We start from the raw sequence: 17,634 nt of genomic DNA, 5'->3' as shown, positions 1-17,634 counted from the left end.
GAGAAGATGATTCTGGATATGAGCGAAAGTAACAGGGTAGTTATTATGGGAGATTTTAACTTTCCAAATATTGACTGGAAAAGATATAGTTCGAGTACAATAGATGGGTCGTTTTTTGTACAGTGTGTGCAGGAGGGTTTCCTGAAACAATATGTTGACAGGCCAACAAGAGGCGAGGCCACGTTGGATTTGGTTTTGGGTAATGAACCAGGCCAGGTGTTGGATTTGGAGGTAGGAGAGCACTTTGGGGACAGTGACCACAATTCGGTGACGTTTACGTTAATGATGGAAAGGGATAAGTATACACCGCAGGGCAAGAGTTATAGCTGGGGGAAGGGCAATTATGATGCCATTAGACGTGACTTGGGGGGGATAAGGTGGAGAAGTAGGCTGCAAGTGTTGGGCACACTGGATAAGTGGGGCTTGTTCAAGGATCAGCTACTGCGTGTTCTTGATAAGTATGTACCGGTCAGACAGGGAGGAAGGCGTCGAGCGAGGGAACCGTGGTTTACCAAGAAAGTGGAATCTCTTGTTAAGAGGAAGAAGGAGGCCTATGTGAAGATGAAGTGTGAAGTTTCGGTTGGGGCGATGGATAGTTACAAGATAGCGAGGAAGGATCTAAAGAGAGAGCTAAGATGAGCAAGGAGGGGACATGAGAAGTATTTGGCAGGAAGGATCAAGGAAAACCCAAAAGCTTTCTATAGGTATGTCAGGAATAAGCGAATGACTAGGGAAAGAGTAGGACCAGTCAAGGACAGGGATGGGAAATTGTGTGTGGAGTCTGAAGAGATAGGCGAGATACTAAATGAATATTTTTCGTCAGTATTCACTCAGGAAAAAGATAATGTTGTGGAGGAGAATGCTGAGCCCCAGGCTAATAGAATAGATGGCATTGAGGTACGTAGGGAAGAGGTGTTGGCAATTCTGGACAGGCTGAAAATAGATAAGTCCCCGGGACCTGATGGGATTTATCCTAGGATTCTATGGGAGGCCAGGGAAGAGATTGCTGGACCTTTGGCTTTGATTTTTATGTCATCATTGGCTACAGGAATAGTGCCAGAGGACTGGAGGACAGCAAATGTGGTCCCTTTGTTCAAAAAGGGGAGCAGAGACAACCCCGGCAACTATAGGCCGGTGAGCCTCACGTCTGTAGTGGGTAAAGTCTTGGAGGGGATTATAAGAGACAAGATTTATAATCATCTAGATAGGAATAATATGATCAGGGATAGTCAGCATGGCTTTGTGAAGGGTAGGTCATGCCTCACAAACCTTATTGAGTTCTTTGAGAAGGTGACTGAACAGGTAGACGAGGGTAGAGCAGTTGATGTGGTGTATATGGATTTCAGCAAAGCGTTTGATAAGGTTCCCCACGGTAGGCTGTTGCAAAAAATACGGAGGCTGGGGATTGAGGGTGATTTAGAGATGTGGATCAGAAATTGGCTAGCTGAAAGAAGACAGAGGGTGGTGGTTGATGGGAAATGTTCAGAATGGAGTACAGTCACAAGTGGAGTACCACAAGGATCTGTTCTGGGGCCGTTGCTGTTTGTCATTTTTATCAATGACCTAGAGGAAGGCGCAGAAGGGTGGGTGAGTAAATTTGCAGACGATACTAAAGTCGGTGGTGTTGTCGATAGTGTGGAAGGATGTAGCAGATTACAGAGGGATATAGATAAGCTGCAGAGCTGGGCCGAGAGGTGGCAAATGGAGTTTAATGTAGAGAAGTGTGAGGTGATTCACTTTGGAAGGAATAACAGGAATGCGGAATATTTGGCTAATGGTAAAGTTCTTGAAAGTGTGGATGAGCAGAGGGATCTAGGTGTCCATGTACATAGATCCCTGAAAGTTGCCACCCAGGTTGATAGGGTTGTGAAGAAGGCCTATGGAGTGTTGGCCTTTAGAGGGATTGAGTTCCGGAGTCGGGAGGTCATGTTGCAGCTGTACAGAACTCTGGTACGGCCGCATTTGGAGTATTGCGTACAGTTCTGGTCACCGTATTATAGGAAGGACGTGGAGGCTTTGGAGCGGGTGCAGAGGAGATTTACCAGGATGTTGCCTGGTATGGAGGGAAAATCTTATGAGGAAAGGCTGATGGACTTGAGGTTGTTTTCGTTGGAGAGAAGAAGGTTAAGAGGAGACTTAATAGAGGCATACAAAATGATCAGGGGGTTGGATAGGGTGGACAGTGAGAGCCTTCTCCCGCGGATGGATATGGCTGGCACGAGGGGACATAACTTTAAACTGAGGGGTAATAGATATAGGACAGAGGTCAGAGGTAGGTTCTTTACGCAAAGAGTAGTGAGGCCGTGGAATGCCCTACCTGCTACAGTGGTGAACTCGCCAACATTGAGGGCATTTAAAAGTTTATTGGATAAACATATGGATGATAATGGCATAGTGTAGGTTGGATGGCTTTTGTTTCGGTGCAACATCGTGGGCCGAAGGGCCTGTACTGCGCTGTATTGTTCTATGTTCTATGTTCAATGTCTCTACAATCTCCTCAGCTATCTCTTTTAGGACCCTGGGGTGTAGTCCATCCGGTCCAGGTGACTTATCCACCTTCAGACCTTTCAGTTTCCCCAGAACCTTCTCCTTAGTAATGGTCACTGCACTCACCTCTGCCCCCTGGTTCTCCTGGAGCTCTGGCATCCCACTGGTGTCTTCCTCCGTGAAGACTGATGCAAAATAACTATTCAGTTCGTCTGCCATTTCTTTGTTTCCTATTATTACTTCGCCAGCCACATTTCCAGTGGTCCAATGTTTATTTTTGCCTCTCTCTTACCCTTTCTATATTGAAAAAACTCTGCCTATCTTCATTGATATTACCAGCTCGCTTGCACTCATTCATAGATACATAGATACATAGAACATAGGAGCAGGAGGAGGCCTTTTGGCCCTTCGAGCCTGCTCCACCATTCATCACCATCATGGCTGATCATCCAACTCAATAGCCTAATCCTGCTTTCTCCCCATAGCCTGTGATCCCATTCTCCCCAAGTGCTATATCCAGCTGCCTATTGAATATATTCAATGTTTTAGCATCAACTACTTCATGTGGTAATGAATTCCACAGGCTCACCACTCTTTGTGTGAAGAAATGTCTCCTTATCTCTGTCCGAAATGGTTTACCCTGAATCCTCAAACTATAACCCCTAATTCTGGACACACCCATCATTGGTAACATCTTAGAACATAGAACATAGAACAATACAGTACAGGCCCTTCGGCCACGAAACAAAAGCCATCTAACCTACACTATGCCATTATCATCCATATGTTTATCCAATAAACTTTTAAATGCCCTCAATGTTGGCGAGTTCACTACTGTAGCAGGTAGGGCATTCCACGGCCTCACTACTCTTTGCGTAAAGAACCTACCTCTGACCTCTGTCCTATATCTATTACCCCTCAGTTTAAAGCTATGTCCCCTCGTGCCAGCCATTTCCATCCGCGGGAGAAGGCTCTCACTGTCCACCCTATCCAACCCCCTGATCATTTTGTATGCCTCTATTAAGTCTCCTCTTAACCTTCTTCTCTCCAACGAAAACAACCTCAAGTCCATCAGCCTTTCCTCATAAGATTTTCCCTCCATACCAGGCAACATCCTGGTAAATCTCCTCTGCACCCGCTCCAAAGCCTCCACGTCCTTCCTATAATGCGGTGACCAGAACTGTACGCAATACTCCAAATGCGGCCGTACCAGAGTTCTGTACAGCTGCAACATGACCTCCCGACTCCGGAACTCAATCCCTCTACCAATAAAGGCCAACACTCCATAGGCCTTCTTCACAACCCTATCAACCTGGGTGGCAACTTTCAGGGATCTATGTACATGGACACCTAGATCCCTCTGCTCATCCACACTTTCAAGAACTTTACCATTAGCCAAATATTCCGCATTCCTGTTATTCCTTCCAAAGTGAATCACCTCACACTTCTCTACATTAAACTCCATTTGCCACCTCTCAGCCCAGCTCTGCAGCTTATCTATATCCCTCTGTAACCTGCTACATCCTTCCACACTATCGACAACACCACCGACTTTAGTATCGTCTGCAAATTTACTCACCCACCCTTCTGTGCCTTCCTCTAGGTCATTGATAAAAATGACAAACAGCAACGGCCCCAGAACAGATCCTTGTGGTACTCCACTTGTGACTGTACTCCATTCTGAACATTTCCCATCAACCACCACCCTCTGTCTTCTTTCAGCTCGCCAATTTCTGATCCGCATCTCTAAATCACCCTCAATCCCCAGCCTCCGACTTTTCTGCAATAGCCTACCGTGGGGAACCTTATCAAACGCTTTGCTGAAATCCATATACACCACATCAACTGCTCTACCCTCATCTACCTGTTCAGTCACCTTCTCAAAGAACTCAATAAGGTTTGTGAGGCATGACCTACCCTTCACAAAGCCATGCTGACTATCCCTGATCATATTATTCCTATCTAGATGATTATAAATCTTGTCTCTTATAATCCCCTCCAAGACTTTACCCACTACAGACGTGAGGCTCACCGGTCTATAGTTGCCGGGGTTGTCTCTGCTCCCCTTTTTGAACAAAGGGACCACATTTGCTGTCCTCCAGTCCTCTGGCACTATTCCTGTAGCCAATGATGACATAAAAATCAAAGCCAAAGGTCCAGCAATCTCTTCCCTGGCCTCCCAGAGAATCCTAGGATAAATCCCATCAGGTCCCAGGGACTTATCTATTTTCAGCCTGTCCAGAATTGCCAACACCTCTTCCCTACGTACCTCAATGCCATCTATTCTATTAGCCTGGGGCTCAGCATTCTCCTCCACAACATTATCTTTTTCCTGAGTGAATACTGACGAAAAATATTCATTTAGTATCTCGCCTATCTCTTCAGACTCCACACACAATTTCCCATCCCTGTCCTTGACTGGTCCTACTCTTTCCCTAGTCATTCGCTTATTCCTGACATACCTATAGAAAGCTTTTGGGTTTTCCTTGATCCTTCCTGCCAAATACTTCTCATGTCCCCTCCTTGCTCGTCTTAGCTCTCTCTTTAGATCCTTCCTCGCTACCTTGTAACTATCCATCGCCCCAACTGAAACTTCACACCTCATCTTCACATAGGCCTCCTTCATCCTCTTAACAAGAGATTCCACTTCCTTGGTAAACCACGGTTCTCTCGCTCGACGCCTTCCTCCCTGCCTGACCGGTACATACTTATCAAGAACACACAGTAGCTGATCCTTGAACAAGCCCCACTTATCCAGTGTGCCCAACACTTGCAGCCTACTTCTCCACCTTATCCCCCCCAAGTCACGTCTAATGGCATCATAATTGCCCTTCCCCCAGCTATAACTCTTGCCCTGCGGTGTATACTTATCCCTTTCCATCATTAACGTAAACGTCACCGAATTGTGGTCACTGTCCCCAAAGTGCTCTCCTACCTCCAAATCCAACACCTGGCCTGGTTCATTACCCAAAACCAAATCCAACGTGGCCTCGCCTCTTGTTGGCCTGTCAACATATTGTTTCAGGAAACCCTCCTGCACACACTGTACAAAAAACGACCCATCTATTGTACTCGAACTATATCTTTTCCAGTCAATATTTGGAAAGTTAAAGTCTCCCATAATAACTACCCTGTTACTTTCGCTCTTATCCAGAATCATTTTCGCCATCCTTTCCTCTACATCCCTAGAACTATTAGGAGGCCTATAAAAAACTCCCAACAGGGTGACCTCTCCTTTCCTGTTTCTAACTTCAGCCCATACTACCTCGGAAGAAGAGTCCCCATCTAGCATCCTCTCCGCCACCGTAATACTGCTCTTGACTAGCAGCGCCACACCTCCCCCTCTTTTGCCTCCTTCTCTGAGCTTACTAAAACACCTAAACCCCGGAACCTGCAACATCCATTCCTGTCCCTGCTCTATCCATGTCTCCGAAATGGCCACAACATCGAAGTCCCAGGTACCAACCCATGCTGCCAGTTCCCCTACCTTGTTTCGTATACTCCTGGCATTGAAGTAGACACACTTCAAACCACCTACCTGAACACTGGCCCCCTCCTGCGACGTCAAATCTGTGCTCCTGACCTCTATACTCTCTAAAATCAGCAGGGACACTAACGGCATCCCTCACCTCAAACATCCTGCAGGAGGAACATTGCACTCCCTTCCCTGCCATTCCGCTAACTTTCTACCAAGATCTGGCTAACAACTAAATTAAATTTTTTATAAAAAATAATAATAATATAATAAAATATGGCACTTACCTCAGACCAATGGGTTTTATTATTAGGTTCGAGGAGGAGGGCGGGTGGGAGACACTACACGTGTAGTGTCTCGGGTTTCCTCTCCACCAGAATTTATTGGTGAGGGTCTTCCCAGACGTCCGCGGGTCGACTTCCTGTTCCCGCCTAAAATACTAATTAAAAAAAAAAGAAAAATTCTCAGCTCCTGCTGAAATTGACTAACCAGCCAGCTCCACTCCCGCCGAAATCGACTGGCCTGCCCCTGCAAAGACAAGTGCTTTTAAAGGTTGACTTACCTCCCAGCAACCTCCTTCCGCACTGCTCCCGCTGAAACTGACTCACCAGCTGTTCTCCCGCCGAAATCGACTGGCCTGCCCCTGCAAAGACAAGAGCTTTTAAAGGACAGACTTACCTCCCAGCAGCCACTTCCGCACTGCTCCCGCTGAAACTGACTCACCAGCTGTTCTCACGCCGAAATCGACTGGCCTGCCCCTGCATCTACCCTGTCCAGTCCTGTTAGAATTTTCTAAGTCTCTATGAGATCCCCCCTCATTTATCTGAACTCCAGCGAGAACAATCCCAACCGAGTCAATCTCTCCTCATATGACAATCCCGCCATCCCTGGAATCAGTCTGGTAATCCTTCGCTGCTCTCCCTCGAGAGCAAGAACATCCTTCCTCGGAGAAGGAGACCAAAACTGCCCACAATACTCCAGGTGTGGCCTCACCCTGTATAATTGCAGCAACACATCCCTGCTTCTGTACTCGAATCCTCTCGCAATGAAGGCCAACATGCCATTAGCCTTCTTTACTGCCTGCTGCACCTGCATGCTTATCTTCAGCGACTGGTGCACAAGGACACCCAGGTCCCGCTGCACACTCCCCTCTCCCAATTTACAACCATTCAGGTAGTAATCTGCCTTCCTGCTTTTGCTTCTGAATTGTGAATAGCTGGGGTCCCAGCACCGATCCCTGTGGTACCCCACTGGTTACTGCCTGCCAATTTGAAAAGGACCCGTTAATCCCTACTCTTTGTTTCCTCTCTGCCAACCAGTTTTTTATCCACCTCAATACATTTCCCCCAATCCCATGTACTTTAATTTTGTACAATAATCTCTTCTGCGGGACTTTGTCAAATGCCTTCTGAAAGTCCAAATATACCACATCGACTGGCTGCCCCTTGTCAACTGTACTGGTTACATCTTCAAAGAATTCCAACAGATTTGCCAAGCATGATTTTCAGACCTTAGGTATTTATCCGCCTTCAATCCCATCAATTTTCCCAGCACCATTTCTCTACTAATGTTGATCTCCCTCAGTTCTTCCCTCTCACTAAATCTTTCATTCTCCAGCATTTCTGGGATCTGATTTGTGTTCTCGTTTGTGAAGACAGAACCAAAGTATGTATTCAATTGCTCAGCCATTTCTTTGTCCATATTATGCATTCCCCAGTTTCTGTCTGTAGGGGGCCTACATTTCTCTTTATCAATCTCTTTCTCTTCACATATCTGCAGAAACTCTCAGTGTCAGTCTGTATGTTCCCTGCAAGCTTCCTGTCGTACTGTACTTACCCCTTCTTAATCAATCCCTTCGTTCTTCTTTGCTGAATTCTAAACTGCTCCCAATCCTCAGACCTATTATTTTTCTTGGCCAGTCTGTATGCTTCTTCCTTGTATCGGATACTATTTCTAATTTCCTTTGTAAGCCGTGTATTGGCCCTCTTACCCCCTTTGCTTTTGTGCCAGACAGGAATGAACAGTTGCTGTAGTTCCCCCATGTGTTCCTTGAATGTTTGTCATTGTCTATCCACTGTCATCCCTTTAAGTAACTCTCCCCAACCTATCAAGGCCAACTCACGCCTCATATCCTCATGTTCCCCTTTATTAAGATTCAGCACCCTAGTCACCGAATCAACTACTTCACTCTCCACCTTGATAAAAAATTCCATCATGTTGTGGTCGCTCATCCCCAAGGGGTCTCGTACAGTCAGATTGGCAATGATTCCCGTCTCGTTACACAGTTCCCAGCCGACGATGGCCTGTGCTCTAGTTGGTTCCACCACATATTGGTCAAGAAACCATCCCGTATACACTCCAGGAATTCCTCCTCTACGGCATTGCGGCTAATTTGATTTGCCCAATCTATGTGCAGATTAAAATCACCCATGATCACCGATATTCCCTTGTTACATGCATCTCTAATTTCTTGTTTAATGCCATTCCCAACCTCACCAGTGCAGTTTGGGGGTCTCTATATGACACCCGCTAATGTTTTTTGTCAGACTTCATCTTCTGCTTTTGTTGCCATCTTATTGCTTTTTTTAGTTGTCCCCTGCTCGCTTTTTAAGGCTTCCCAATCCTCTGGCTTCCCACTAATTCTCGCCACTTTGTATACTTTTTCTTTTGCTTTTATGCTGTCCTTGACATCCCTCGTCAGCCATGGATGCCTTGTCCTCCCCTTCGCAAGTTTCCTCCTCCTTGGGATGAATTTCTGTTGTGCCTCCCTAATAACACCCAAAAACTCCTGCTGTTCCACTGTCTTCGCTGCGAGGCTCCTTCTCCAATCGACTCTGGCCAGCTCCTCCCGCATGTCTTTGTAGTTCCCCTTATTTAATTGTAATACCGTTACATCTGATTCCAGCTTCTCCCTCTCAAACTGCAGGGTAAATTCTATCATATTGTGGTCACTGCTTCCTAAGGGTTTTTTCACCTTAAGGTCCCTAATCAAGTCTGCCTCATTACACATCACCAAATCCAGAATTGCCTGTTCCCCAGTCGGCTCTGTCACAAGCTGCTCCAAAAAAACATCTCTTAGACATTCCACAAATTCCATTTCTTGGGATCCACTACCAACCTGACTTTCCCAGTCCACCTGCATATTGAAGTCCCCCATGATTATTGTAATATTGCCTTTTTTACATGCCTTTTCTATCTCCTGATTTATTTTCTGCCCCACATCCTGACTACTGCTCGGGGGCCTGTACATAACTCCCATCGGGGTCTTTTCACCTTTGCGATTCCTCAACTCTACCCAGAGATTCTATGCCTTCCGACCCTATATCACTCCTTTAACTTCATTCCTTACTAACAATGGGCAATTTATCATGGCTACTCCACCTAACCTGCACGTCTTTGGACTGTGGGAGGAGACCGGAGCGCCCGGAGGAAACGTATTAACAATGCAACCCCGCCCCCTTTGACCAACTGTCTGTCCTTTCGATAGGACACATATTCTTGGATATTTAGATCCCAGCCCTGATCCCCTTGCAGCACGGTAAAACAAGTGGATAGCACTGTGGCTTCACAGCGCCAACGTCCCAGGTTCGATTCCCCGCTGGGTCACTGTCTGTGCGGAGTCTGCACATCCTCCCCGTGTGTGCGTGGGTTTCCTCTGGGTGCTCCGGTTTCCTCCCACAGTCCAAAGATGTGCAGGTTAGGTGGATTGGCCATGATAAATTGCCCTTAGTGTCCAAAAAGGTTCGGAGGGGTTATTGGGTTATGGGGACAGGTTGGAAGTGAGGGCTTAAGTGGTTCGGTGCCGACTCGATGGGTCGAATGGCCTCCTTCTGCACTGTATGTATGTTCTGTCTCTGTGATGCCCACATCGTACCGGCCAAAATCAATGTGCACAACAAGCTCATTTACCTTGTTCCGTGTACTGCGTGCATTTAGGTACAACACCCTCAGTCCTGCATTGACCACCTCCTTTTTCACACGTGTCACCGTTTTTTTGCTCTGCCTGAGGGTGATGTTGTTCTTTTATTTTTGTTCTCTATTTCCCCTTCAGTTATTCCACCTTCTAAGCTAACACTCTGGCTACCCCCCCCCCCCCCCCCCCCCCCCCCCCCCGGCCAGACTAGTTTAAATCCTCCCGAGTGACTCTCGCAAACCTCCCAATAGGATATTGGTGCACCTCCAGTTTAAATGCAACCCGTCCAACACCACCAGTTTAGCCACGTGTTTAGCTGCGCTATCCTCCTATTTCTAGCCTCGCTGGCACGTGGCACAGGGAGTAATCCTGAGTTAAAACCCTAGAGGTCCTGCTTTTTAGCTTACTGCCTAGCTCCCTGAACTCCTTCTGCAGGCCCTCATCACTCTTCCTGCTTATGTCGTTAGTACCTACGTGTACTACGACCGCTGGCTGTTCACCACACCCCCTTCAGGATGTCCTGTGTTCGTTCAGAGGCATCCTTGACCCTGGCACCAGGGAGGCAACATACCATCCTGGAGTCTCTTTCCCTTCCACAGAAGCGCCTATCTGTGCCCCTGACGAAAGAGTTCCCTATTACTATTGCTCTTCTGCACTTTGCCCTCCCCTGCTGAGCAACAGAGCCAGTTGTGGTGCCACTGTTCTGGCTGCTGTTATTCCCTGATAGGCTATACCCCCAACAGTATCCAAAACGGTCTACCTGGTAGAGGGGGGGACAGCCACAGGGGATTCCTGTGTTGACTGCCTGCCCTTTCTAGCGGTCACCCCTCGGTCTGCCTGCACCTTGTGTGTGACCATGTCTCTATAACTCCTATCGATGATGCTTTCCGCCACCTGCATGCTCCTAAATGCTCCGAACCATGCGGTCTGTGAGGAGCTGCCATTGGTTACACTTGCTGCAGATGTAGTCGACCGGACATCTGGAAGCATCACAGATCTCCCACATCTCACAGTTAGAGCATTCCACCCCACTGAGTGACATTTAAGCACAAGTTAATCAATTTAAGATAAATATTTGAATTATTGTTAGATTGGGTTGCGGGGATAGGGTGGAAGTGTGAGCTTGAGTAGGGTTCTCTTTCCAAGAGCTGTTGCAGAATCGATGGGCCAAATTGCCTCCTTCTGCACTGTAAATTCGATGATTCGATGATTCTTAAAATGGTCCCCATGTCGGGCCTTAAATGCACAAATGGCTTTCAGCTTTGTGAAAGCTACGCTGCAATAACAACAAATACAGACAGAAACGAGTTGTGTCGCTGACCTAACATACAACTTTGAACACTTGTCAGCCCCCTCACCTCAAAGCGGACCAAGGTGTCTGAGACTCGAGCCAGGGAGCATCTTGAGATCTGCATGTTGCCTATTACCCAATTTCAGTGGGAATACTACGATCGAAGCTGGTCTTTCTGCAGTGGTCTGTGTGTTATACTCTAATTATTTCATCTCCTTCCTCAATAGGTAAAACTCATTCAACTACATTGGTCATTGCAATTGTGGTGCCGCTTTTGATACTGTTGACTCTGATTGCTCTACTCACATGGTTCTGCATGAAGAAAAAAGCCTCACCAGGTTCTGTCACTGCGACAAGAAACACAACAAGGTAATCACCACAAGAGCAGGCCTGTCACTGGAGGCAGTCCCGGTGTCAGCAGTCCCGGTGTCGGTGGTGTCTGTGTCGGTGGGGCCAGCGGTGCCGGTGTTGGCAGTCCCTGTGTCGCCGGTACCGGTGTCGGCGGTGTCGGTGTTGGTGCTGGCGGTGTCAGTATTGGCAGTCCCGGTGTCGGCAGTCCCGGTGTCGGCGGTGCCGGTGTCGGTGCTGGCGGTGTCAGTATTGGCGGTGCTGGTGTCGGCGGTGCCAGCAGTCCCGGTGTCGGCGGTCCCGGTACCGGTGTTGCCAGTGTCGGTGCTGGCGGTGTCAGTATTGGCGGTGCTGGTGTCGGCGGTGCCAGCAGTCCCGGTGTCGGCGGTCGCGGTGCCGGTGGTGCCAGTGTCGGCAGTCCCGGTGTCGGTGGTGCCGGTGTCGGCAGTCCCGGTGTCGGTGGTGCTGGTGTCGCAGTCCCGGTGTCGGCGGTGCCGGTGTCGGTGCTGCCGGTGTCGGCAGTCCCGGTGTCGGCAGTCCCGGTGTCGGCAGTCCCGGTGTCGGCCGTCCCTGTGTCGCCGGTACCGGTGTCGGTGCTGGCAGTCCCTGTGTCGCCGGTACCGGTGTCGGCGGTGTCGGTGCTGGCGGTGTCAGTATTGGAGGTGCTGGTGTCGGCGGTGCCAGCGGTCCCGGTGTCGGCGGTCCCGGTGTCGGAGTTGTCAGTATTGGCAGTCCCGGTGTCGGCGGTCCCGGTGTCGGCGGTGCCGGTGTCGGTGCTGGCGGTGTCAGTATTGGCGGTGCTGGTGTCGGCGGTGCCAGCAGTCCCGGTGTCGGCGGTCCCGGTACCGGTGTTGCCGATGTCGGTGCTGGCGGTGTCAGTATTGGCGGTGCTGGTGTCGGCGGTGCCAGCAGTCCCGGTGTCGGCGGTCCCGGTACCGGTGTTGCCAGTGTCTGTGCTGGCGGTGTCAGTATTGGCGGTGCTGGTGTCGGCGGTGCCAGCAGTCCCGGTGTCGGCGGTCGCGGTGTCGGTGGTGCCAGTTTCGGCAGTCCCGGTGTCGGTGCTGCCGGTGTCGGCAGTCCCGGTGTCGGTGGTGCCGGTGTCGGCGGTGTCGGTGCTGCCGGTGTCGGCAGTCCCGGTGTCGGCAGTCCCGGTGTCGGCAGTCCCTGTGTCGCCGGTACCGGTGTCGGCAGTGTCGGTGTTGGCAGTCCCTGTGTCGCCGGTACCGGTGTCGGCGGTGTCGGTGCTGGCGGTGTCAGTATTGGAGGTGCTGGTGTCGGCGGTGCCAGCAGTCCCAGTGTCGGTGGTGCCAGCAGTCCCGGTGTCGGCGGCCCCGGTGTAGGCAGTCCCGGTGTCGGCGGTGTCAGTGGTGCCGGTGTCGGCGGTCCCGGTGCCGGCGGTCCCGGTGTCGGCGGTGTCGTGGTGCCGGTATCGGCAGTCCCGGTGTCGGCAGTCCCGGTGTCGGCGGTGTCAGTGGTGCTGGTGTCAGCAGTCCCGGTGTCGGTGGTGCCAGTGTCGGCAGTCCCGGTGCCAGCAGTCCCATTGTCGGCGGTGTCAGTGGTGCCGGTGTCGGCAGTCCCGGTGTCGGTGGTGCCAGTGTCGGCAGTCCCGGTGCCGGCAGTCCCATTGACGGCGGTGTCAGTGGTGCCGGTGTCGGCAGTCCCATTGTCGGCGGTGCCAGCAGTCCCGGTGTCGGCGGTGGCATTGTCGGAGGTGCCAGCAGTCCCGGTGTCGGCGGTCCCGGTGTAGGCAGTCCCGGTGCCGGCGGTCCCGGTGTCGGCGGTGTCAGTGGTGCCGGTGTCGGCGGTCCCGGTGCCGGCGGTCCCGGTGTCGGCGGTGTCGTGGTGCCGGTATCGGCAGTCCCGGTGTCGGCAGTCCCGGTGTCGGCGGTGTCAGTGGTGCTGGTGTCAGCAGTCCCGGTGTCGGTGGTGCCAGTGTCGGCAGTCCCGGTGCCAGCAGTCCCATTGTCGGCGGTGTCAGTGGTGCCGGTGTCGGCAGTCCCGGTGTCGGTGGTGCCAGTGTCGGCAGTCCCGGTGCCGGCAGTCCCATTGACGGCGGTGTCAGTGGTGCCGGTGTCGGCAGTCCCAGTGTCGGCGGTGCCAGTGTCGGCGGTGTCAGTGGTGCCGGTGTCGGCAGTCCCGGTGTCGGCGGTGCCAGTGTTGGCGGTGTCAGTGGTGCCGGTGTCGGCAGTCCCAGTGTCGGCGGTGCCAGTGTTGGCGGTGTCAGTGGTGCCGGTGTCGGCGGTCCCGGTGCCGGCAGTCCCATTGTCGGCGGTGTCAGTGGTGCCGGTGTCGGCAGTCCCGGTGTCGGTGGTGCCAGTGTTGGCGGTGTCAGTGGTGCCGGTGTCGGCAGTCCCGGTGCCGGCAGTCCCATTGTCGGCGGTGTCAGTGGTGCCGGTGTCGGCAGTCCCGGTGTCGGTGGTGCCAGTGTCGGCAGTGTCAGTGGTGCCGTTGTCGGCAGTCCCGGTGTCGGCAGTTCCAGTGCCGGCGGTGTCGGTGGTGCCAGTTGTGCCGGTGTTGGCAGTCCCGGTGTCGCCGGTGTCGGTGTCGGCATTGCTGGTGTCGGCATTGCTGGTGTCGGCGGTGCCGGCAGTCCCGGTGTCGGCCGTTCCGGTGTCGGTGGTGCCAGTGGTGCCGGGGTTGGCAGTCCCTGTGTCGCCGGTGTCGGCGGTATCGGTGGCGGCATAGCTGGTGTCGGCATTGCTGGTGTCGGCGGTGCCGGCAGTCCCGGTGTCAGCGGTGTCGGTGGTGCCGGTGTCGGTGGTGCCGGTGTCAGTGGTGTCGTGGTGCCGGTGTCGGCAGTCCCGGTGTCGGCGGTCCCGGTGTCGGCGGTGTCGTGTTGCCGGTGTCGGCAGTCCCGGTGTCGGCGGTGTCGTGGTGCCGGTGTCGGCAGTCCCGGTGTCGGCAGTCCCGGTGTCGTGGTGCCGGTGTCGGCAGTCCCGGTGTCGGTGGTGCCAGTGTCGGCAGTCCCAGTGTCGGCGGTCCCGGTGTCGGCGGTGCCGGTGTCGGTGCTGGCGGTGTCAGTATTGGCGGTGCTGGTGTCGGCGGTGCCAGCAGTCCCGGTGTCGGCGGTCCCGGTGTCGGCGGTGTCGGTGGTGCCAGTGTCGGCAATCCCGGTGTCGGTGGTGCCGGTGTCGGCAGTCCCGGTGTCGGCGGTGGCGGTGTCGGTGGTGCCGGTGTCGGCAGTCCCGGTGTCGGCAGTCCCGGTGTCGGCAGTCCCTGTGTCGCCGGTACCGGTGTCGGCGGTGTCGGTGTTGGCAGTCCCTGTGTCGCCGGTACCGGTGTCGGCGGTGTCGGTGCTGGCGGTGTCAGTATTGGAGGTGCTGGTGTCGGCGGTGCCAGCAGTCCCGGTGTCGGCGGTCCCGGTGTCGGCGGTGGCAGTGTCGGTGGTGCCAGCAGTCCCGGTGTCGGCGGTCCCGGTGTAGGCAGTCCCGGTGTCGGCGGTGTCAGTGGTGCCGGTGTCGGCAGTCCCGGTGTCGGCAGTCCCTGTGTCGCCGGTACCGGTGTCGGCGGTGTCAGTGCTGGCGGTGTCAGGATTGGAGGTGCTGGTGTCGGCGGTGCCAGCAGTCCCGGTGTCGGCGGTCCCGGTGTCGGCGGTGGCAGTGTCGGTGGTGCCGGTGTCGGTGGTGCCGGTGTCGGCAGTCCCGGTGTCGGCGGTGGCAGTGTCGGTGGTGCCAGCAGTCCCGGTGTCGGCGGTCCCGGTGTCGGCGGTGGCAGTGTCGGTGGTGCCAGCAGTCCCGGTGTCGGCGGTCCCGGTGCCAGCAGTCCCGGTGTCGGCGGTCCCGGTGTCGGCGGTGGCAGTGTCGGTGGTGCCAGCAGTCCCGGTGTCGGCGGTCCCGGTGTAGGCAGTCCCGGTGTCGGCGGTGTCAGTGGTGCTGGTGTCGGCAGTCCCGGTGCCGGCGGTGTCGTTGTGCCGGTATCGGCGGTCCCGGTGTCGGCAGTCCCGGTGTCGGCGGTGTCAGTGGTGCCGGTGTCGGCAGTCCTGGTGTCGGCGGTCCCGGTGTCGGCAGTCCCGGTGTCGGCGGTGTCAGTGGTGCCGGTGTCGGCAGTCCCGGTGTCGGCGGTCCCGGTGTCGGCAGTCCCGGTGTCGGCGGTGTCGTGGTGCCGGTGTCGGCAGTCCCGGTGTCGGCGGTGTCGTGGTGCCGGTGTCGGCAGTCCCGGTGTCGGTGGTGCCAGTATCGGCAGTCCCAGTGTCGGCGGTCCCGGTGTCAGCGGTGACGTGGTGCCGGTGTCGGCGGTCCCGGTGTCAGCGGTCCCGGTGTCGGCAGTCCCGGTGTCGGTGATGCCGGTGTCGGCGGTCCCGGTGCTGGCAGTCCCATTGTCGGCGGTGTCAGTGGTGCCGGTGTCGGCAGTCCCATTGTCGGCAGTGTCAGTGGTGCCGGTGTCGGCAGTCCCGGTGTCAGCAGTGTCAGTGGTGCCGGTGTCGGCTGTCCCGGTGTCGGTGGTGCCAGTGGTGCCAGTGTTGGAAGTCCCGGTGTCGGCGGTGTCGGTGGTGCCGGTGTCGGCAGTCCCGGTGTCAGCAGTGTCAGTGGTGCCGGTGTCGGCAGTCCCGGTGTCGGTGGTGCCAGTGGTGCCAGTGTTGGAAGTCCCGGTGTCGCCGGTGTCGGCAGTTCCAGTGCCGGCGGTGCCGGTGTCGGTGGTGCCGGTGTTGGCAGTCCCGGTGTCGGCAGTTCCGGTGTCGGTGGTGCCGGTGTTGGCAGTCCCGGTGTCGCCAGTGCTGGTGTCGGCGGTGTCGGTGTCGGCATTGCTGGTATCGGCATTGCTGGTGTCGGCGGTGCCGGCAGTCCCGGTGTCGGCCGTTCCGGTGTCGGTGGTGCCAGTGGTGCCGGTGTTGGCAGTCCCGGTGTCGGCAGTCCCGGTGTCGGCGGGCCCGGTGTCGGCCGTCCCGGTGTCGGCGGTCCTGGTGTCAGCAGTCCCGGTGTTGGCAGTGCCGGTTTCGGCAGTCCCGGTGTCGGCGGTCCCGGTGTCGGTGATGCCGGTGTCGGCAGTCCCGGTGTCGGTGGTGCCAGTGTCGGCAGTCCCGGTGTTGGCGTTGTCGGTGGCGCCTGTGTCGGCAGTCCCGGTGTCGGCGGTGTCGGTGGTGCCGGTGTCGGCAGTCCCGGTGTCGGCAGTCTCGGTGTCGGTGGCGCCTGTGTCGGCAGTCCCGGTGTCGGCGGTGTCGGTGGTGCCGGTGTCGGCAGTCCCGGTGTCGGCAGTCCCGGTGTCGGTGGTGCCGGTGTTGGCAGTCCCGGTGTCGGCTGTCCCGGTGTCGGTGGTGCCGGTGTCGGCAGTCCCGGTGTCGGCAGTCCCGGTGTCGGCGGTGTCGGTGGTGCCGGTGTCGGCAGTCCCGGTGTCGGCAGTCCCGGTGTCGGCGGTGTCGGTGGTGCCGGTGTCGGCAGTCCCGGTGTCGGCAGTCCCGGTGTCGGCGGTGTCGGTGTCAGCTCTTAGTCCCTCAAACGGAGAATTCCCTGAAACGTCCTTTTGATTCCTGAAGAAACTCCTTTGCTAACAGCACAGTGGGTGTACCTCCACCTCGGGGACTGCAGTCATTCAGGATGACAGCTCATCACCAGCTTCTGAAGAGCATCAAATGCTGCCAAATACAGACATACCACAGCGAATAAAATAATAACAGCAGAGTGATCGAGGAGAATAGAGCCTTCCACATTTAACCAAGTTCATTGTGATTTCTTCTCCATTTAGCCCGGGCAGCCGTGTGCCAACCAATCTGAAGTATTCACTCCCCAACACCATCGTTTAATTGTCTGGCCAGGTAAGCGAGTCAACTTTCTCTCAGACGTAATGACAGAGTTCACTGTGGTCAACTCCTCAGCAATGAAATACTGGTGATCGGATCAAATATCCTCCTTCTCCTCTCGAGTTTCCATCGAATCCCTACAAGTGAAGATGGAGGCTATTCGGCCCATAGAGGTTGCTCCGACCCTCTGAAAGAGCACCCTATCGAGGTCCACTCCCCCACCATATCCCCATAACCCCATAATAATAAAAATAAGAATCATAATCTTTGTTGTCACAAATAGGCTTACATTAACACTGCACTGAAGTTACTCTGAAAATCCCCTTGTCTCCACGTTCCGGCGCCTGTTCGGGTACACAGAGGGAGAATTCAGAATGTCCAATTCA

At 54.2% G+C, this 17,634-nt stretch overlaps 1 protein-coding gene across 5 annotated transcripts in view; it reads left to right on the top strand.

Annotated features, from left to right (window-relative positions):
- The window catches only part of LOC140409368 (disintegrin and metalloproteinase domain-containing protein 12-like), a 653,965-nt gene that overhangs the window by 600,656 nt on the left and 35,675 nt on the right, over positions 1-17,634 (top strand). For all 5 annotated transcript variants that reach the window (XM_072497812.1, XM_072497813.1, XM_072497810.1 and 2 more), the window contains 2 exons: positions 11,394-11,535; positions 17,194-17,263. In XM_072497812.1, coding sequence (XP_072353913.1) covers positions 11,394-11,535; positions 17,194-17,251 — 200 coding nt within the window. In that variant the 3' untranslated portion in view covers positions 17,252-17,263. The remainder of the gene's footprint in view (positions 1-11,393; positions 11,536-17,193; positions 17,264-17,634) is intronic.

This window comes from Scyliorhinus torazame, chromosome 3 (genome assembly GCF_047496885.1).
Source record: "Scyliorhinus torazame isolate Kashiwa2021f chromosome 3, sScyTor2.1, whole genome shotgun sequence".
Lineage (NCBI taxonomy): Eukaryota > Metazoa > Chordata > Chondrichthyes > Carcharhiniformes > Scyliorhinidae > Scyliorhinus > Scyliorhinus torazame.
This window is presented reverse-complemented; position numbering and strand designations above follow the sequence as displayed.